General features: G+C 31.9%; 2 protein-coding genes across 5 annotated transcripts in view; one reads left to right on the top strand and one right to left on the bottom strand.

Moving 5' to 3' along the window:
• Positions 1–13,625, top strand: part of LOC148603608 (protein boule-like) — a 32,128-nt gene extending 18,503 nt beyond the window's left edge. Inside the window, exons 7-11 of one of the 4 annotated variants that reach the window (XM_088551263.1) lie at positions 1,191–1,321; positions 1,935–2,018; positions 3,392–3,442; positions 5,724–5,891; positions 8,810–13,625. In XM_088551263.1, coding sequence (XP_088407389.1) covers positions 1,191–1,321; positions 1,935–2,018; positions 3,392–3,442; positions 5,724–5,891; positions 8,810–9,202 — 827 coding nt within the window. In that variant the 3' untranslated portion in view covers positions 9,203–13,625. The remainder of the gene's footprint in view (positions 1–1,190; positions 1,322–1,934; positions 2,019–3,391; positions 3,443–5,723; positions 5,892–8,809) is intronic. The other 3 variants (XM_088551266.1, XM_088551265.1, XM_088551264.1) reach the window with 3 other exon arrangements.
• Positions 13,626–16,202: 2,577 nt separating this feature from the next.
• The window catches only part of LOC148603607 (dynein heavy chain domain-containing protein 1-like), a 104,238-nt gene continuing 102,117 nt past the window's right edge, over positions 16,203–18,323 (bottom strand). The window contains exon 102 of the mRNA XM_088553740.1: positions 16,203–17,480. Within this exon, the coding sequence (XP_088409866.1) occupies positions 17,118–17,480 (363 nt within the window). The 3' untranslated portion in view covers positions 16,203–17,117. The remainder of the gene's footprint in view (positions 17,481–18,323) is intronic.

Genomic DNA, 18,323 nt, shown 5'->3' with positions numbered 1-18,323 from the left:
TTTTTACTGTATGTTTACCATTGATTTTCTTTTTCGGCAATTTCTGCTATTTTGATTGGCTCTGTAAAACTATGCCATATATCTAAACCTTTGCAGTTTTATTTGGAATCCCTGCATTTGTTATTCAGCAAACCGACTGTTTTCAAGAATACCAGAAACTAGGGAAGTTTTGGCAACAGCTCTTTCATTACTGGTAAAACAATCACCATAATGAGCTAATTTTCAAACCCTCGAAGGTCATTACAGAACAATTGTAGTTTGGCACCAATATCATTTCTCCAATTTTATCCTAGAAAAAAACAAGGAATCAGTTACATGTATCTGATCAATGGGGTCAGTGCCCAAAAAATCTGAAGAAAACTGCATCTGATTCATTCAGCACAGTGTGGAGATACTAATGACTGGTTTCAAATGGTTTATAAATTATCTGCATATTGCTATCATAAATATAGACCAAGTGATTTTACAATCTGGTGAATGTTGAATACAAATTGTTGGAGATAAAAGAAGTTCAGATATGATTATTGGGAAGTGCTACATGCAGTTCACAGATTTGAACTTTGATGATCATATGTGATTCTGTGTTCTACAAGTCCTTTGGGGGGTTGTGTTTTTTTAATTTGAGGAATTTCAATTATTCAGTTGGAAAATATCCAGAAAAAAAGGCCTTGCTTGTAAACGAAATCTCTAATTGCTGAGTTAAAACTAATGAAAGTTCAGGGTAATTTTACTTTTAATATGGTGTAATTGAATTAAAAGCTGTTATACATGGCTTTGATTATTATAAATTGCTTGTTAATATACAAGCCAAATTGCTTGCATATTTACCCATTTTTTTCAATAAAACATTATTTATTCAAGTCGGGAATGTAGGAGATTGAAACATTTTCAACTGTAAATCTTTGGAAAGAATTGGCAATAAAATGATACATCAATTGGTTAAGAACAAAATCTGGATTTAAAGCAAACATCAAATTTCTCTTGTACATTTTATTTGATTTGGAATTGGTGTAGTGAATTGTCTTGAAATGTTCACTAGTGATGCTATATACATGTAGCATCTTAAGTTGGCAAGTAAAGTGATATATCTTATTACTTAACAACCTACGAAGTAACTGGATTATAAAATCACTTGGACTTTCAGTGTTGTTAGTTGATGTTGCTACCAACAATAATTTATTGGTTTGTAGATCCAACACTTCCAGCTGGTTCAGTTATGTACACAAATGGTATACCTTATACATACCAGAATGGCCTGGCTGTCTTCCAGTCTCAAGAGGGAGGGTATCCTGCTGTACCCCAAGCACAAATTCCTTCACAGGTGATGTAGTAGGGGTAAATAAGAGAAGTCCACAAGCAATATTAAAAACTATGTAGGGGAAATTTTAGGAAATAAGGGATCAAAATGAGATTGTTTATACCCAGAGCTTCACCTGGAAAAATTATCAAAAAAATTTTAAGGGAAAGGAACAACTTAATATTTTCACACCTATAGTTATAACTCATTTTTTGTAACAAAATACTCAGCTTCTGTAAAGACAGGTTAAGTTTTTTTTTCTTCTATTAATCCTAGGATGCTGATATAATAGTTGTATGGTTGGATTTGTTTTTGTACTTGTATGACATCTACTTTCTGTTAGTAGAAAACAAATTTTACACAATTTTCGTTGCATTTTTCTCTTATAATAATTTAGAGGTTACTGATATATTGTACTAAGCTTTCTTTAGGAATGTATCATTTAATGCCTTTTTTGTGCTATTATAACATCTTTCTTTTTGCCGGAAGTACATGAATTTTGTGTATATTGTGATGTAAAGCAGGGGTATCACCAATTAGCAACATCTTGTTTTTAACTGTTGTGATATTATGGTTAAATAGGTTCATTTACATGTAATATCCATTGATAACAATATTTCAATTATTATTTTTACAGGCAGCAGCGGCATATTCTACTGTGATGTTACCACAAGCAGCTACCCAAGCTTTTTATGTGTCACCACAGTATGCATATCAGCCAGTAAGTTGCAATGCACTGTTTTCAGGGTAGGAAACTCACTCAAATTCCAGCTAGTCCTGAATACAATTTTTCAATATATTTACTATGAATATGGCTATATAAATTTTTGCTAAAATTAGCCAGCCCAGCCCAACAATAGCCAGTCTTGGGCTGGCAGGCAGGCTACCATTTGTAACTGCTGTTTTTAAAACAAATATCTATACTACTATAACAATTTTATCTGACATGAAAGGTTAAATAATGAGTATAACATGTAGGCAACGCTAGTGTACATTGAAATTTCACCATTCCCATCTAGATTCTTCGAACTTTGTGAAATATGTCATTTGAGGCATCCATAGGCAATTTGGTTTCCAGACAATAACTTTAGTACAAGTGCATGGATCTTCATGAAATTATGCCACAAGATGCCATACCACAAAAGGGAGGTTGTGATTCATTTTTTGGGTTGTCACGGTCTGTGCCGTCTAAATTTAAGACAAGCCCCCTTCCCTTAATCCAAAAATAATTTTATTTAGGATACATTGGCTAGGAAGCAAAATGTCTACCAGGAAACAGCAGTTTTTACCAGCATTGGCAGGTGGGCTGGTCCCAATTTCGAAAACTGGTTATTTGAATCCTTAGGATTAAGGACCAGAAACAAGCGATGTTGTAACAATTTGATTATTAGTGAATGGATCTCTTAGAAATTGTATCATGAGTTGTTATTATACAAAAGGAATTGTGGGATTGATTTTAGGGGTTGTCACTGGAACAGTATGAATTTTGGGCCAGAAATAAGCATTTTATGATATCTGAACAAGAACTTGATTACAAGTGAATGCATAACTCGAGAGGAAGTTAGGGATTGTTTTTTTGGGTTGTAACTGTAAGCATATATGAATATGGGGCCAATTTGATTCTGGACAAATTCTTATCCTGTGCCAAATATTTAATTGGAATCAAAATTCAGAGCTGTATCAAGCTTAAATGGTGTCCATGCTTGTCCAAACTGTTCAGGGTTCAACCTTTGCAGTGCTAACAAGCTGCACCCAGTGAAACATTTTATTGATGATGGGGTTACTCGATGGCCTTAGTACCATTATGTTGTGAGTTGTGAAGACTTGATTGGAAAAAGAAACTCCTTCTCTTTACTTCAGTTCTCTTGCACTGAGCCTTGTCATTGTCCATGCAGCAATAGATAGATAAATTGAGGTTACTGTACCTGTATGTCAGGTCTTACAGATAGAAAAAAAAAATTCTATTTTTTTTTTACCATTTATATTTACAATTATGTATAACTCAGTGAAATGTCCCCTGACCCCTTTTATGCACAAAGTTCCGAATTTCTGAATGTTTGCACCATCTGCATCATTGATTTTGTATTTTGTCAGGTAACACCACAGTGGGCTACATCAAATGCACAGTGGAGATGGGCACCTCAGGTAATTATAAAAGTTGAAAGAGGGAATGTAGTTGAAGTATGGTATTGGTTGTTAAAAAGTCTGCTTTTATTTACATCTTAAAATACAACAAACTAGATGGAAATATATCAGTTCTATATACTTTTACTTGCACCCTTAAAACCAAGACCAGAACAGCAAAGCGAAAAGCACAGACAATACTCTGAAGCAGATAAGGAAGTGAAAAATTGTGCTGGTCAGGTTAAGAAGGAATTTATCTTAAACACTACTTAAGATGCAGCTAAGCAAAATAATATCAAAGCCATGTATGACAATATTAGACTGCTGACAAATATTTTTTTGGTGAAGGACAACAATGGGAACGTTCTGAAAACAATTGAAGAACAAATTAAAAGATGATTTGCGCATTTAAAAAAAAAAACAAAAAAAAAACAACAACAACCAACAAAGCATGCCGGTACAAGTTTTCTGCTCAAGACATGAGAATTAGGCAAAATAGAAGTAATAGTCTTGTTTCCTGCTACCAGCAAGAACAAAATAGGATATGTAGTTCGGGAAATTATTTCAATTTTTAAAACATTTTACATTGAGTTAATTGGAAAACAATCTAGACTTAAACAGTTCTTGAGCCAAAATGGCCATAAGATGTCTAGAGTATGCATAAAAGGATAGCAGGAAAAAGACATTTTTTTTTTTGCCTTAATTGAAACAAATCAAAGCTATTCAGGTCCAGATAATAGACAAGCAGAAGTCTTAAAAACAGATCTAGAAACATCCACACAAATGTCATAGGATATAATTGGCAAAATCTATGATGATAAACATGAATACAAGATATGAAGGAAGGTGATCTTAGCATTTGTGATAAAGACATAGTCTGTAGTACTTTCAGTACCTGTTCAGGTTTTAAATAGGATAATTTTGGAACTTAAGAAGGAGGCTGTCCACCAAAAACAACAGCATTGCTCCAGAATAGATCATGCGTGGAGCAGGTAGCCACCTTGTGTATGATCATTGAGCAATCACTTATATTTAATTCATCATTAATACAGTGTTCATAGACTTCCAAAAAGAATTTGACAGTCAACCTTGAGTTTTGGCTGTCTATGGGACATTATTTAATTCTTGAAATGTTACATTCATTAAGAATACCCTTGAGCTTTATCCAGACCCCTGGCTAGTGAGTCTTTTGCCCCCAAAATATTCATGTAGGCTACTTAACTTTGATTTGTGGGAGCCCACTTGGCCCCCTAACATTTTTATACCCAACGCAATGAAGGGTATAATGTTTCTGACCCGTCGGTCCATCTTCAGTTTTCCAAACTTTTTTTCTAAACACTTGCAGATACTGACATAATTTTTGGTATATAAATTCACTGTGATTAGTTAAAGGTCAAGTGTATGTTTTGTTCCGCTAAAATGATATTTACTTGGAATCAACTAAAACTCGAAGAAATAACACTCTGGAATTTTAAACTACCATTCTGAGTAACAGAAGTCTGTTATAAGGTAAAAGTCTAAAGCCTAAAAAAACACTCTTATTCCTTTTTTTTATCTGGGTCCTTCTACATGTATTTCTCTTACGAAGAAATTTACTTCAGTATCCAACATGGGGATGTGTGGGATATGTGAGCACGCTCACTAAGGTTCCTTAATTTTTCAAACCTTGAGACATGAAATGTGTGGTGTTCACTGGATTCCTGTTCCTCATCATAAAGAATGGTGAAAATCTGACCCTGGAAAATTGGCAAAAACCTTATTGAAAATTTGTTCCTATATAATGAAGAGACTTAGTCTTTTGAAGGAAAACGGCAAAAATTACTAGATCACCGCAGATACAGTGTATGTTTGTCATGTAGACAATAAGTTTCAAGACCCTACTTAAATGTATTCACAAGATTGGCTAATAAAATGTTTATCTACTAATATATATGTCAAACACACTCTTTTTAAGTTTTGTAATCATTGGAAACAAGATGTCTAAGGTCTTAACTATGAATCAGAATCATGTCAAAACATTGTTTTAAATCAGGTTTGAAAAAGTCCATTTTATATTTTGTACATGTCCATGTAGTTGTAAGTAAACTTATTTTACAGATAAATTTATTCAGAAAAAAATATGTGAAAATAGGGCATCACAATTTTTTGCACCAAGCTTGTCTTTATCACACATTTATTTTTCGTCACTTACATTTATATCTGCAATCTTGTAACTTTATTTCAAAATTGTTGTATATCAGTGGAAACAAGTTGAATAATTAAAATGAAAATGTGCATTGACTGTATTCTAATGTTTTGACAGAGTCCAACACAGGCTATGACTGGGTCTCCTGCCTATATCTACACAACTATGCAAACTGCCTCACCTGAGCTAATGTATGCCCAGCCACAACAGCCTCAGTTAACAACATATCCGACAGGTGAGGTGTCTGATCCTGGCACTGCACTCATCGATGCATCCTCGGTGGAGGTAATCCCTCACTATGCCTGTTAAAATACACTGTTTAACTATCTCTAGCTACAGAATTAAATTCCGGACTGGTCTTCTAGCCAATTCCTTGATTGCCAGAGGCTAAAAATTTATAAGTTCATTTGGGCATCTTGATTGTTGCTTTTGATGAGTTTCTGACAGTCTGCTTTCTGGTCTGTGTATTATAGAATTTATGCCACGTCTCTAAAACTGCTTTTCAAAAATGGTAGTTCACAGGTGGACTTTTCTGGAAATACTAATATGAAATATTGGTGATTGAATCTTGAAATGTCCTATGACCAATGAGAATACCTTTTGTTCTGTCAGTTCACCCAGTAAAATAATAACCTGTATATTCAATTTTGAGTTCTATGGCTAGAATTAATTTACAAAGTGTTTATTTATAATGTTCACATTTTGAATGATGTTCATGTTTGAACTACAAACAAGTTTGTGATATGGAGGAACTATTAAAAGAAATGACGCAACAGCAGTGATATTTCAGAAGACGGAAAAATATGTTTTAAAATGGAAAAATTATCTGCTTTGATTTTTGAAGATTCTATCGTGCAGTGAAAAACTTAATAAATTCATTGAGCTGTTGCATTACTTCTTTATTGGCCTAGGAATAGAGGCTGTGAGTTATCTAACTATCAAAACCTAGATTACTGAGTTCTTAGATTTGATACAATTTTGTTAGTATTGATTAACTTTCATTATGTCATTAACTTAAGTAAATAATTTTATATAGTAGTGGCACTTTTTTAAAAGACTTTTATAGTATTTGTAATAAAATTGAGTACATTTTTTTAATCTCATCACATTTTAGTCATTCCATTGTTTCTGGCTTGTTTGTTCCCTAGCTTTTTCAAATATTTATTTTTATTTTTAAAATTTATTTCTACTATAATAGTTAATGAATTGTAGCTCATTTATTGTTAATCCTGAGTTTTTGTTCTACTTAGCAGAAGCAAGTTTAATTTTATGTATAGGGGTTAGAATGCGCTCAGCTCAATTAAAAATAATATTCTTTGTTCTCAGGCCCTTGATACTTTTGGAAAGAAGTCATTACTTATACTATTCCTTGAAAACAAAAACAAAATCAAAAACAAAAAGCACCTCATTGCAGAGTTGGGTGGGGGAAGTAAAAAGGGAAAAGAAATGCTTCCTTTCTGTTTTCTATGTCTGGTCTTTGTCCCTGGATTACATTCTTTTGATTACCACTGTAACCTTGGTTCCCTTGATTACTCTTTCATATTGGGTTTTATGAAAAATGGCATGAGCACTTGGGAATATTAACTTTGAAATGCTGTGCAAAAAATTTTGTTAGAAAGGGTGTTGTCTTGATCATTGAGAAATGAAATAGTTTGGATAATGGATAATTTAAGATTTGCTTCCTATGAATGTTAGTGGAAGATATCGAGGTTAACAGAATAAGGAGGGAGTATGAAAAACTAAAGTTTTGGGTAGTTCATATCTTTAACATTTAATGCTTTATTTATTCAAGTTTGAACGGAAGTGTTTACTTTCTATTCTGGAATCATACCTTAGTACTAAGTACCATATATGGTTTCAGTATCTTAGTTCAATAGCTTTTAATTTTGCATCGTAGTTTTAATATAATAGTTGTAAAAGGCTGTCTTCATCTAAATGATGCTTAGTAGGTCAACTTAGTCGCTACAAACATTCATACACAGCATGTATTGCATCAGTTCATTTATACCTCTAGCACATTCATGTGTTTTGAAGTAATCTTAATTTACCTCTGACATTCCTAAGGTTATAAATTTCTATTTTTTAATACTTTGTAACATATATTGTGTTAGGCACAAGTTGTTTTGGGCAGTTCACCTAAGTTAATTGTGTTTTTAAAAGAAGTGTATGTTTTTAAATCCCTTTTGTTATTTTCAGGAAAGAAATTCCCCACCCCCAGAAAAAAAATGTTAAAGTTCCTATTCAGCTCTTAATGATTTTTCCTCTTTTTTTCTAGGTGCGAGATGTTAACCAAACTTTCATTTCAAAAGTCTTATTTCAATGTGATACAAAGATTGATTTCATAAATACTCAGTTGTTGTGATATATAGACCACTTTCATGATTGAATATTCAGTAGTTCCTGTTGTTGGAAGACAAAATTACACCAGTCACTACTCAATTTTAATTTCGTTTGTGTATAATAAGATTAGTGCTCATTTTCATGCTAAAGTATAAAAATGCACATGGAGCAGAGATTTCTAACAACTAGCTCAATAACTTGTTCATATCAAGTGTAATTTTTTACATTATACTAACTTCTACATCATTATCCACTGTTTACCTATTTGTTACTTTTAATTGGTCTGTGTTATTCCAAAATTTCTGGACAAAAATATATTAGAATGATTTTTTCGATTCCGTTGCAAAAGTTAAGAGTTGTTGTCTTATTTAAAGTGAAGTTGTTTTCTTAATTGTAAAATATATTTTATTTCTGCAAAGAAACTAGATTGGTGAATAATGATGGTAACCAGAGGATCAGGTTTTACCTTCTAGCAAATAATAGGCGTAATTAAGAGATCAAAATATCATTAAATTAAATTAACCACTGTAATCATCTTCTTTAACAAACTGTTAACCTATCAGTACTTTAATATACCAACGCATATATTTGATCTGTCTTTGTTTAGTTTCTTGTGCTGGATAGACTGACTAGATAACATGCTTTTTCATTAGAATTCCTGCAATATTTAAGGATTTTTCATATGAAGTGCATAGTAAACTTGTCCATGTCATTCCACATGAGCAAGAGACATTAAATGTTGAACACAAGAAACTAGATAATTACATAAATATGAATGACAAATATATATTTATACATAACTGGATCAGCTGGTATCCAGCATGTTTGACCTACTAAGCTTGAGGAATGCAACCTTATTTCAGGGCAGCTTAGTCCCGGTATGTCCTGCAGAACCGCCTCGCACTTATGTCTCTGATGTGCCTACCGAGCAGCCAGTCATCACAACCACTGTGTCTGTCTTCCCTTCAACTGTCTGCACCGCATCACTTCCCAGTAAATCTGTTTCCACTGTACCATCTGTTGCACCTTACACAAAGAAAACCGTAACCACCATTCCTAGACGGACCTTCAGTAGTCCAACCATACTTGTCAAGCATGGCCACAAAGTTCAGAGAGTTATGATGCCTGCAAAACCTGTCGCTAATGCTGGAGCTATACCTTTGTATCGTCCTGTAGAGATGGGGGCTGGGGATGCCACTGAGGCATGTCCCCAGTATAGCTATTTAGCTACATCCCCACCCCCAGAGTTCAAGTAACATTTATTAGCAATCTAATATTTTGATATCAGTGGAAGAAATGTTATTGACTTAATTCAAGCATGTGTTTATTTTCTTAGACTGTTGTAAAAAAAAAAAACGTTTTGGTTTTAAACATGATTTTAGCCTATAATTTTGTATATTACAAGTATTTTACAGAAAAAAAGCCCACTTGATTTCTAAGGCTTTCTCGAGGGCTGTAGGACTGGCTAGTGCTTCAATTTTCAAAATGATTTATCAGACTTCATCTTGTGTAATACAACATTGTATGCAGTTTGAAGATGAAAAGGGTTTAGATAAATACAAGTTTGTTCAGCTAAAAATTCTCTGTTCTATTTTATTAATGATATTAAATACTGAAAAATTGAACTTTGTTCTAGGTATGGAGTATTTTGCCAAATGTTCACTTTTCCTTAAAAAGGGATGGACAAAATTCTAAAAAATCTATTTACTACATTGTGCTAAGATAGAAGTCTGATGAAGAAAATGAATAAAATTTTAACCTTTGCACGTCAAGGATAACTGAATTATTTTGCAGGCAGCATGATGGAACTTCTGTGCATTTGATTTCACATCCATAATATTTTGAATTGAATATTCTGACATAATGATTTTTCCATTTACTAATGTGTAGAAATAGGAAGGTTTAAATGCTCAATTCATTGTCCATTTTCATTTTATCATACAGTATTCTTTATATTAGAAAGAGCTGCCTATGTTGTATGGGAATATTCATTTCAATTTTTTTTACATGTATTTTTGGTGACATGTACATCACTGATGGAGTTGAGCATAAAAAGTTCTTCCTGCTGTTGCATTTTTTAAATTTGTACAAAATTGTTTTGCATGAAATATAAACACAACTTCATTGGATGTCACTCATTCTCTAAAGAAAAGCAGCATAATTTTTTTTGTTTTATTGGAAAGTTTACAAGGGAAAAATATTGCCAGTAAACATTTTGCCGACAAGTAATTAAAAAAAAATGTTACTCAAAACGTGATTGTACTATTAATGCTGAAACTAAATAGAAAATTGAAAAATCAATAATTTTGGTTCGAAAAAGGACATAGAAATCATGTTTTGACTGTCGAGGGCCTGTCGGAGAGGAAGTGGAAGATTTTGCATTACAAATACACACACACCCAAAAAATAAGAATGGTTATTTATTAGATAAGAAAATTTTAAGATGTAAAAGACAGTTCAGGTGCAAGTTAAAATTTTTACTTAAAAAAATAACTAATTTTTAGAACAACTTTTATATCACTGTTAATATAAGGCATATTTTTGTTATTTCTTTGTTTATATTGTCATTATTTCTGTACAATGTGTTTGTAATTTTAACTCTTAAGAATATCTGAAGGATTAGGTCTGAATTGAAATAAAAGGGTTGCTCATGTGAAATTTAATTTTGTTAGGTCTTTCATAATGAATAACTGAAGTTCTTTAGAAAGATTTTCTAAGATTTTCCTTTGGTAAGTTTAATGAACTCATTTCAACTGTATATATTAAATTAAAATCCAGCAAAAATTTGTATGACCAAACACAAGTATTTAAAGATGAAAGAATGATATGGAATTTGTAATAAAAAATATTTTTATAAGTATTGCATTTTAGTTAAAAGATGAGCTACAAGAGCATATATCTTCAGACCAAAGTCAGCCCAATATCAGCAGTTTACACCATTTTTTACACATTGTTACATGTATTTGATAAACATTTATCAAATGGTTGTTTTACATCACATATACACATGTTTAAATTATAGCGCAAAATTGTTTTGTTGTGTGTGTAATTTATGAATATGTTTCTTATGGAAGAAATGATTTGATTTTTGTAATTCATCATGTTCTTAATTTCTCCTTTTATGCAGCTTGTTTAGATAAAGACTTTGTAAACATGGTTTTTGTAGTAGAAAAAATAGCAAAATTACATATAGAAGAAATTTATTAAGTATACTGTGCTATGCAATTAAAAAGAGCTTGATTAAGATACAAAATTTTTGGTAAGTTGTAGATGATTTCTCTTACAAAGACTTGATAAAGCTGAAAGTTTGAGCATTAAAAAGGAATATTAAGAACTTGATAAAATTCTTTGCTGTACTTGTGAATTTCTATGATATATAAAAAAAAAAAGAAAAAAAAAGTCCACTTAATGATGATGAAAATTGTAGTTTTTTAATGTATATGTATGGATTTGCATGCCATTTTACTGTCTATCTGAGTGGGATTAATATTTAAGGGTCTATTATCTTCACATATCCTAAAATCTTGTGATCACAATGTCAATTAGCAAATCCTAATAAGCTATGGTTGTGATTTGATCTTGGATATGAATATTTGGAAAACTGGTGCAATTTTTTTAAATTGGGAAATTTAGGATAATAGTATAAAACTTTTGAGTTTGTAGTTAAAATCATTAACAGACATCTCAAAAACTGCTGGTCCGATGGTCCTGATTTGCACTGGAAAGGTCCGATAAAATGTCCGGTTAATTATTTATCTGTAAGGTCCAACAATATATTATGTTCAGTTACGCTTAGGATGATACTACCCCATTTTTTTTCTCTATCCTGTAATGTGTCAACATGTTTCGAGATGTCTGCATTAATCTTCTAGATGTTGACAATAAAATAAATAATTTTTAACAGAAACATCGTATTGAGTACTAACATATACAATAGGGAAATTTAAATTATTTTTCAGACAAGTTGGGAACCTTCATTAGAGGAAACAGCCTTATTTCAGAATTAATTTATGGCAAACATTATCACTGTTCAATCAACAACTAAATTATTTTGAAATAGGACAGACTGTATCATGGCATGCTTACTGTAAACTTGTTTATTTTCCTGGTTGCTAATTTTTGTTGATCCTGTCAAAATGAACATACTAGGCCAGCAGGGATTAATTTTTGTGGTTTAGAAAAAGGTGTGAGCATTCAATTGTAAAAAAGAATAATTTTCATGTGACCATTTTTGTCCTTCAAGAAGATTTCTACTGCAAACAGACTGAAAAAAGCAAAAATTGGTACACCATGAAAAACATGTTTACAGTATATGTATGAATGTTTTTTAACATGTGTACTATTGATCATTCCTTTTTGTGTTGTTTTTGAGCGAATCTCTGAACATTATTTATCATTGTAATTATACCATTAATTGTTGTGTATTATGTTTAGTATATGTGAATGAGAAATGTTAGGTGTTTCTCTTTAGTTTCTTGAAAATGTAATACAGTTTCATGTATGCTCATAATGCTTGGACAATGTTGATGCTTTATTATAGATATGATTGCTTAGTATTTTTTCTGTTAACAACCTTAGTGCTTCATTTCTTTTTTTGAAAGTATAGTGAATAGTTACAAATATTGCTAAACGAGTTCAGTTGTAAAAAAACATCAGAATAACTTCCAATTAGAGAGTGCCAAATTTTGAACTAGTCAAGAGAATGGGTGTTGTTTTTTTTCTTTCATGCTATGAAACAGTTTGGTGCTATATATCAGCTATGCTGAAAACGCCCAAGAAATTCATCCAGTTCAAGTCTTTCCAAAATATATATTCAAGACATTTATTTTCGTGAGTGTGATTGAAATTTAGTAGATTTAATGAAGGCTGATTATAACATGACAACCAAACAATTTTATTATTATATACTCTTGTATTGTTCATTGTATATTCACATTGGTTAGTGACTTGTGTCCTTCTGGTTATTGATTGAGATGTAGACTTGGTATATACAGGTGCTTTTTGATGTAGGCCACATTTATATTGTATCAGGAAATATTTGAGGGTGTCTAATGTTCCTATATATGGGATAGAATTTCTGTTTGCCATAGACCGACTGTTACAAATTAAGTAGGTTAAGTAGGGCGAGGGGAAATAATTTTTTTTTTTATCTCCCATATCATTCTAAGTCTTCAATTTTCAACTGCATTACAGGAACTACAAAAACTTGTGTTGTTTATATTGTAATATGAAACAATAAAATCAAACCGGCTTCTGAAGTGACAGAAACAAATTATTAACAAACATTGATATATCAATGGGAGAAAAAAATTGACAATATTCCACCAATATGAACTTTTCAGCCTTTGATTTTTGATTAGTCAAGCTATGGCAAACAAACTAATTTTCAACTTTGGCTTTATTTGCTACAAATTTATACCCCCAATAGAATCATTTCTATGTTAATTTACATAGAAGAAGGCAATGCTGTACCAATAATGAACACAGTAAGAGATAAATAGCCCAATTTAAGGTGAAAATCTGTATCAAAAGAAAAGTTGGAATGAAAACAGATCTACAATAATGTACATTTTTTCCCATAATAGTATTGTAAGCATTAGTAGTGCCTTGTCGTATTAACGGGTGAGCCTAATTGGTGAAAGTATTTACCATGTCTTAAGATAGGGAAAAGTAGCAAGAAAAAAAGATTGTTCAGTGTTAGACTCAGGGTTCTTACTCCAGAAGGTTGAGGTTTCGTATCATTTATATTTTTGTGTTATTGTTTTTGGTGCATCATCATCATGTTCTCTTTTTTTTTGGTGTAAATTTTGGTTTAAGTTATTTTTGTTGTCATATTCTATTAGGTTTTTGTTTTGAATGTGTAAACTCGTTCATTTATTTATACTTTTATATACTATTCATATTTTATATTTGATTTGATTGTCATCATTTTGTTTTTATTGAGATTTATATCTATCATTTCCACTTCCTTTTCTATGATGTTCCCCTTCCATAAGCTGTGCCAATTTATCATCAGCTGGCAAAATTTGTTGACATTTTTCAGCTGTCTCTGGCTTATTTTTGAAAATGCTAAACACTTAATGTATACTATTTAGTAAGTATTAAGAAGTATTTGTCATGTACTGTTATTCATCTATCTCAGATTTTTGTGCAAGGGTTTTTATCTCTATAGAATTTTGACAGCTGCTGTTTAAGTATTTTATAAAGAAATATGCTTAGATATTTTGATACTGTATGCATAATTTTGGCATTTTGAAAGCAGCATGGAATATAATCCTCTTAAAGATGACAATTTTTCTGACATTGTTTTTCTCATATTTAAAGGTTATGAAAACTTGATTAAGGCAACATTTCATTATTTTAGAAAAAAAGTGATGGTGAGAATTAAGTTGTGAAAAAGAGAATTGCTAGTTTTCATACAAGGTGGACATTTGTTTAATACCATGTAGGGATGTTTGACTTCTACATTGTCTTTGAAATTCCTGGTACATTCCATTGATTTCTCATATTATCATGTACTTAATAAAAAAATCCAAAGAATTTATTTTAATGTGTATGTGTATCCTAAATGTTTTTGAAAATATAATGCTGTAAGATTTCCTGTCAAATGTTAGAAGTGTTGTTTTAATTTGATGTTATGATGTTTTACTTTTGGAGGAAAATGTTAGTTCTATACCTGTAGTATTTAATTTTTTCACTTTTGTGAAGAATGGTACCAGTTGCATCAACCTTTTACTGTAATGTTCTTTCTGCATAAGTGAATGTTTAAGAGAAAGTACAGTTTGATTGGAATGCATTTTCTCAAGGAAGTACATAATTTCGGTAAGAGATAGGTGTGAAATAATTCCACTCAATTCTGATCCAATACACACAATTCTTTAGTGGTGATCTGATACATAGTGCAATCTTTACAGATTGGTCATACTGGAATTATTTCTATTGTCAAGTTCCTAGGAAATGACTAAACCTTATCCATTACAGTTTCAGCAAATCTGAAGTGTTCACATTGCAGATAAAACAATTTTAAGATTGAAAAGCTAAATTTCTATCTCCCTTTACTGCATTTCGACTTTGTTAACACTTGTTTAGGAATTTAATTTGAATTGTAGAAGTGGTCCTGGTATATTGAAAAAGACCGTGATGCAACAATGCTTTGTTACCCCTTGGTAAGAAACAGAATGACTTTTTGACAGGAAATGTTTTTTTATATCTTTCTGGTCTTGTCTTTGTGTATGATTACTACTTGTATGTACAGTTATAGGGAAATATGTAAATGATATTTTTCCTGTAACTATTTGATTATGTTTTACATGCATATCATGTGAATAATGGTGAGAGTGAATAAATGTCTTGTGTATTTTTGGTGTATTTCTTTCACTTAATCTCCTTGTGTCTTATTGTTGGATTGTCACAAAGTGACCTTAGAGGAAAAGATTGCCAAGTTTCAACCTACAAATCTCTCAAGATCTTATTGTGGGGGGGGGGGGGGACCTCAATAGTACGATCCCAAGAAAATAATTAAGCAGCATTCTAGGATTTTTCAGAAATTGAGGTTTCCTCGGGAAAAATCCGTATAAAATCAACTTTCCCACAGTCAATGACTGCTTTCCTTACAAAACAAATCCTTACAGCATATGAAGTTTTAAACTTGCCACGGGAAAGTGTAACTAATTACCTAACTTTCCCTGACCCAAATTTCACTTGTCCCGGGAAACGGGAATCCTAGAACACTGTTAAGTCCTGCATTGTATCCTTAGAATCTGGCAATGGGTGGCACATAATTCTCAATTTGGTCTGTTTTGCCTCGTATATATTCAACACATCTTGGTAACAACGGTAAAAGCTATTTAAATTAATCCTGAAGCAGATATGTTTTGACTGCTTATGTAAGGAAAAAGTGCAGAAAATTTTTTCCATGGTGCATTTCAACTAAATTTGACCCATCAATATTTTAAAAAGGCAAATTTTACAAACGCTTTTGATGATTATTTCTGGAGGTTATCAGGTATAAATACTTAAACAATAAAATCTTCATGTGCAACACCTTATATACATTTTGCCAGATTCTTAGACATGCTTGTTAGAAATGGGGGCAATACTGCATTTACCTTGTCATTTTGTCTGTGAACACATATTGGTCCCATTTTATCAGGTTCCATGCAAAATGATTTCATAGTGTTTCATAGCTTTCACAAGACTAGTGGTTCATTGTTTAGAGGGATCTCAACTTTCTTTTTGAAGTAGAAAAAACACAACCATGTTTAAAATTTTAATATAATCTTCAACACAATAAATTATCACAGATATTGAAGTAAAACACCTCACAACTTGTAAAAGATAAGAACTCCCAAAATATTGGCACCTTAATAAATCAGCAGTTACAGTCATGAAAATGATTCCCAAGATAAAAACTCCAGTTAACCAAGCTGAAATACAGTATTGGTGGGAAATCTTCCATGTGTACTTTTTCTGTAGTGTTATTTAAAATTCAAGAAGTACAAATATAAAATACTTTTACAAAAAAAAAATTCTTAAATCTTAAAAAAGTATCACAGTTACAAGGAATGTTCAGCAGCATACAATACAATTTCACATTTGAAGCGGACAATACCATTCCCATTAGAGGTGATATAAAATTGTCATAATTAGACTATATAGTGGCAGTATAGCTTCTGCCCCTTTCATAAACATTTAGTAGTGTGTCAATGTAGGTACTAAACTTCTTAACTCAATATGCTCTATAATATTAAAATTTACTTAGGGTATGGACTTTTTTGTACATTTTGTGCTTTGCATGTTACTTCAATGCAACACCAATGAGACAAATTTACCCTATAAAAATGAAATACTACATTGACTGTTGAACAAAGGAACAAAAATTTTCATGTAAAATTACAAATCATTCACATTAATATTACAATAACAGCTTTGCTTTTAGCCTTTGGATATTTTAATCATAGATTGGTAGCAATTTCAATCCATGTACTTAAGTGGTAAAGGGGGACATGAAACTTAATTCAAATTTAATGCTCTCCTTTGCTCAAATATATTTGCATGCATTTTGAATTGTTTAACCTGAACACCAGTCCAACAAAACACAATTTGTCCATGCTAGTTCATACAAGTTTCGTGAAGTGGCTGATGAACCAGAAAATTAATTTCTTCTAATGTTCACTTTTGTGCAATATTCAAACTACTAGACAAAAACACTCTGTTTTGACACCACAGACATGGTGGTTCAAAAGTTGCCAATGGAAGATTGGTTACTAAGTAACGGTCACCATGACTATGAGGATCTTCAGAACAATACACAGGACATTCATAAAGTTGGTATTTCCTTGCAAATTTGGACGGAGAACTGACATCAACTGGTTTTAACCAGACAAATGGCATGACCTGCGGATGCTTATTCTCGGAATCATTTTGCATCAATACTGCTCTTGTAGAATCCCATAATGCATTATGCAGACTAAGGCCAGTGATGTAGACGCCCTCTTTAGGAGGAATGGATGGATTAATTCCAGTCGGCATCACCTGAAATAGAAAATTTGAAAATCAGGAGTTCTTTGTATTAAAAAATGATTCCGTTTACTGAAGAAAAAATACATCCTTAGGGTGGTTCTCTGAATTTAAATTATGAAATAACTTAAAATGCAGGGATAAAAATTAGCAGCCGCCCATGGCTACTAAATTTTGAAATGGGCTACCAAACTTTTTGGTAAAAATAGTTCGAACATATTGAAAACAATAAACAAAAATGTGGTCTGGGCTAGCATCTTGTACTTCCTAATTTTTTTCTCTGAAATGCTCTGCTACCAAAAAAAAGGCTCCCTCTCACATTCGATGATACTTGCCTGTAACTGAAGGTTTTATCATTACTCTTCAAACTACCGTAACATCTTGTGAATAAAGTTATACATTCAGACCCATGGAACCCTCACTTATAAGATTGGAGTAATAAAAAAAATCTGTATTTTGAAAAATTGAGACAGTTAAAGCATGTTAAGGCAGACACATTAAAGTCATATATGTAGTTCGTTTTGTAAGATAATGGATCTATCTTGGATTATACTCAAAACTTCCAGTTTCTTCAAAATTAATTTTGAGGTTTGACAGATCTACCAAACCAACTAAATTTCTTGCCCAAGAAATGGTATTTAAATCTCTCATATCTTTCAAGGTATTTTGTACTTCATGTATTGAAATAAGTACAATCTCCATTTTAAAATCTAGTTATTCATGGTACATGGAAGCAAATTAGTTTATGTTTAAAAGTTTTAGCCAAGAAATTTAAAGACAAATTTCGTTCTACCATTGTTGAATTTTGAGTATATTACAGTTAATTTACTGTGGTAAAAAGTTACCACAAATAATTTT

The sequence above is a fragment of the Perna viridis genome, chromosome 11, assembly GCF_037379345.1.
Source record: "Perna viridis isolate PV_CMFRI_1.1 ecotype Kerala chromosome 11, ASM3737934v1, whole genome shotgun sequence".
Taxonomy (NCBI): Eukaryota; Metazoa; Mollusca; class Bivalvia; order Mytilida; family Mytilidae; genus Perna; species Perna viridis.
The sequence above is the reverse complement of the archived record's forward strand: the minus strand, read 5'-3'. Positions and strand labels throughout refer to the sequence as shown.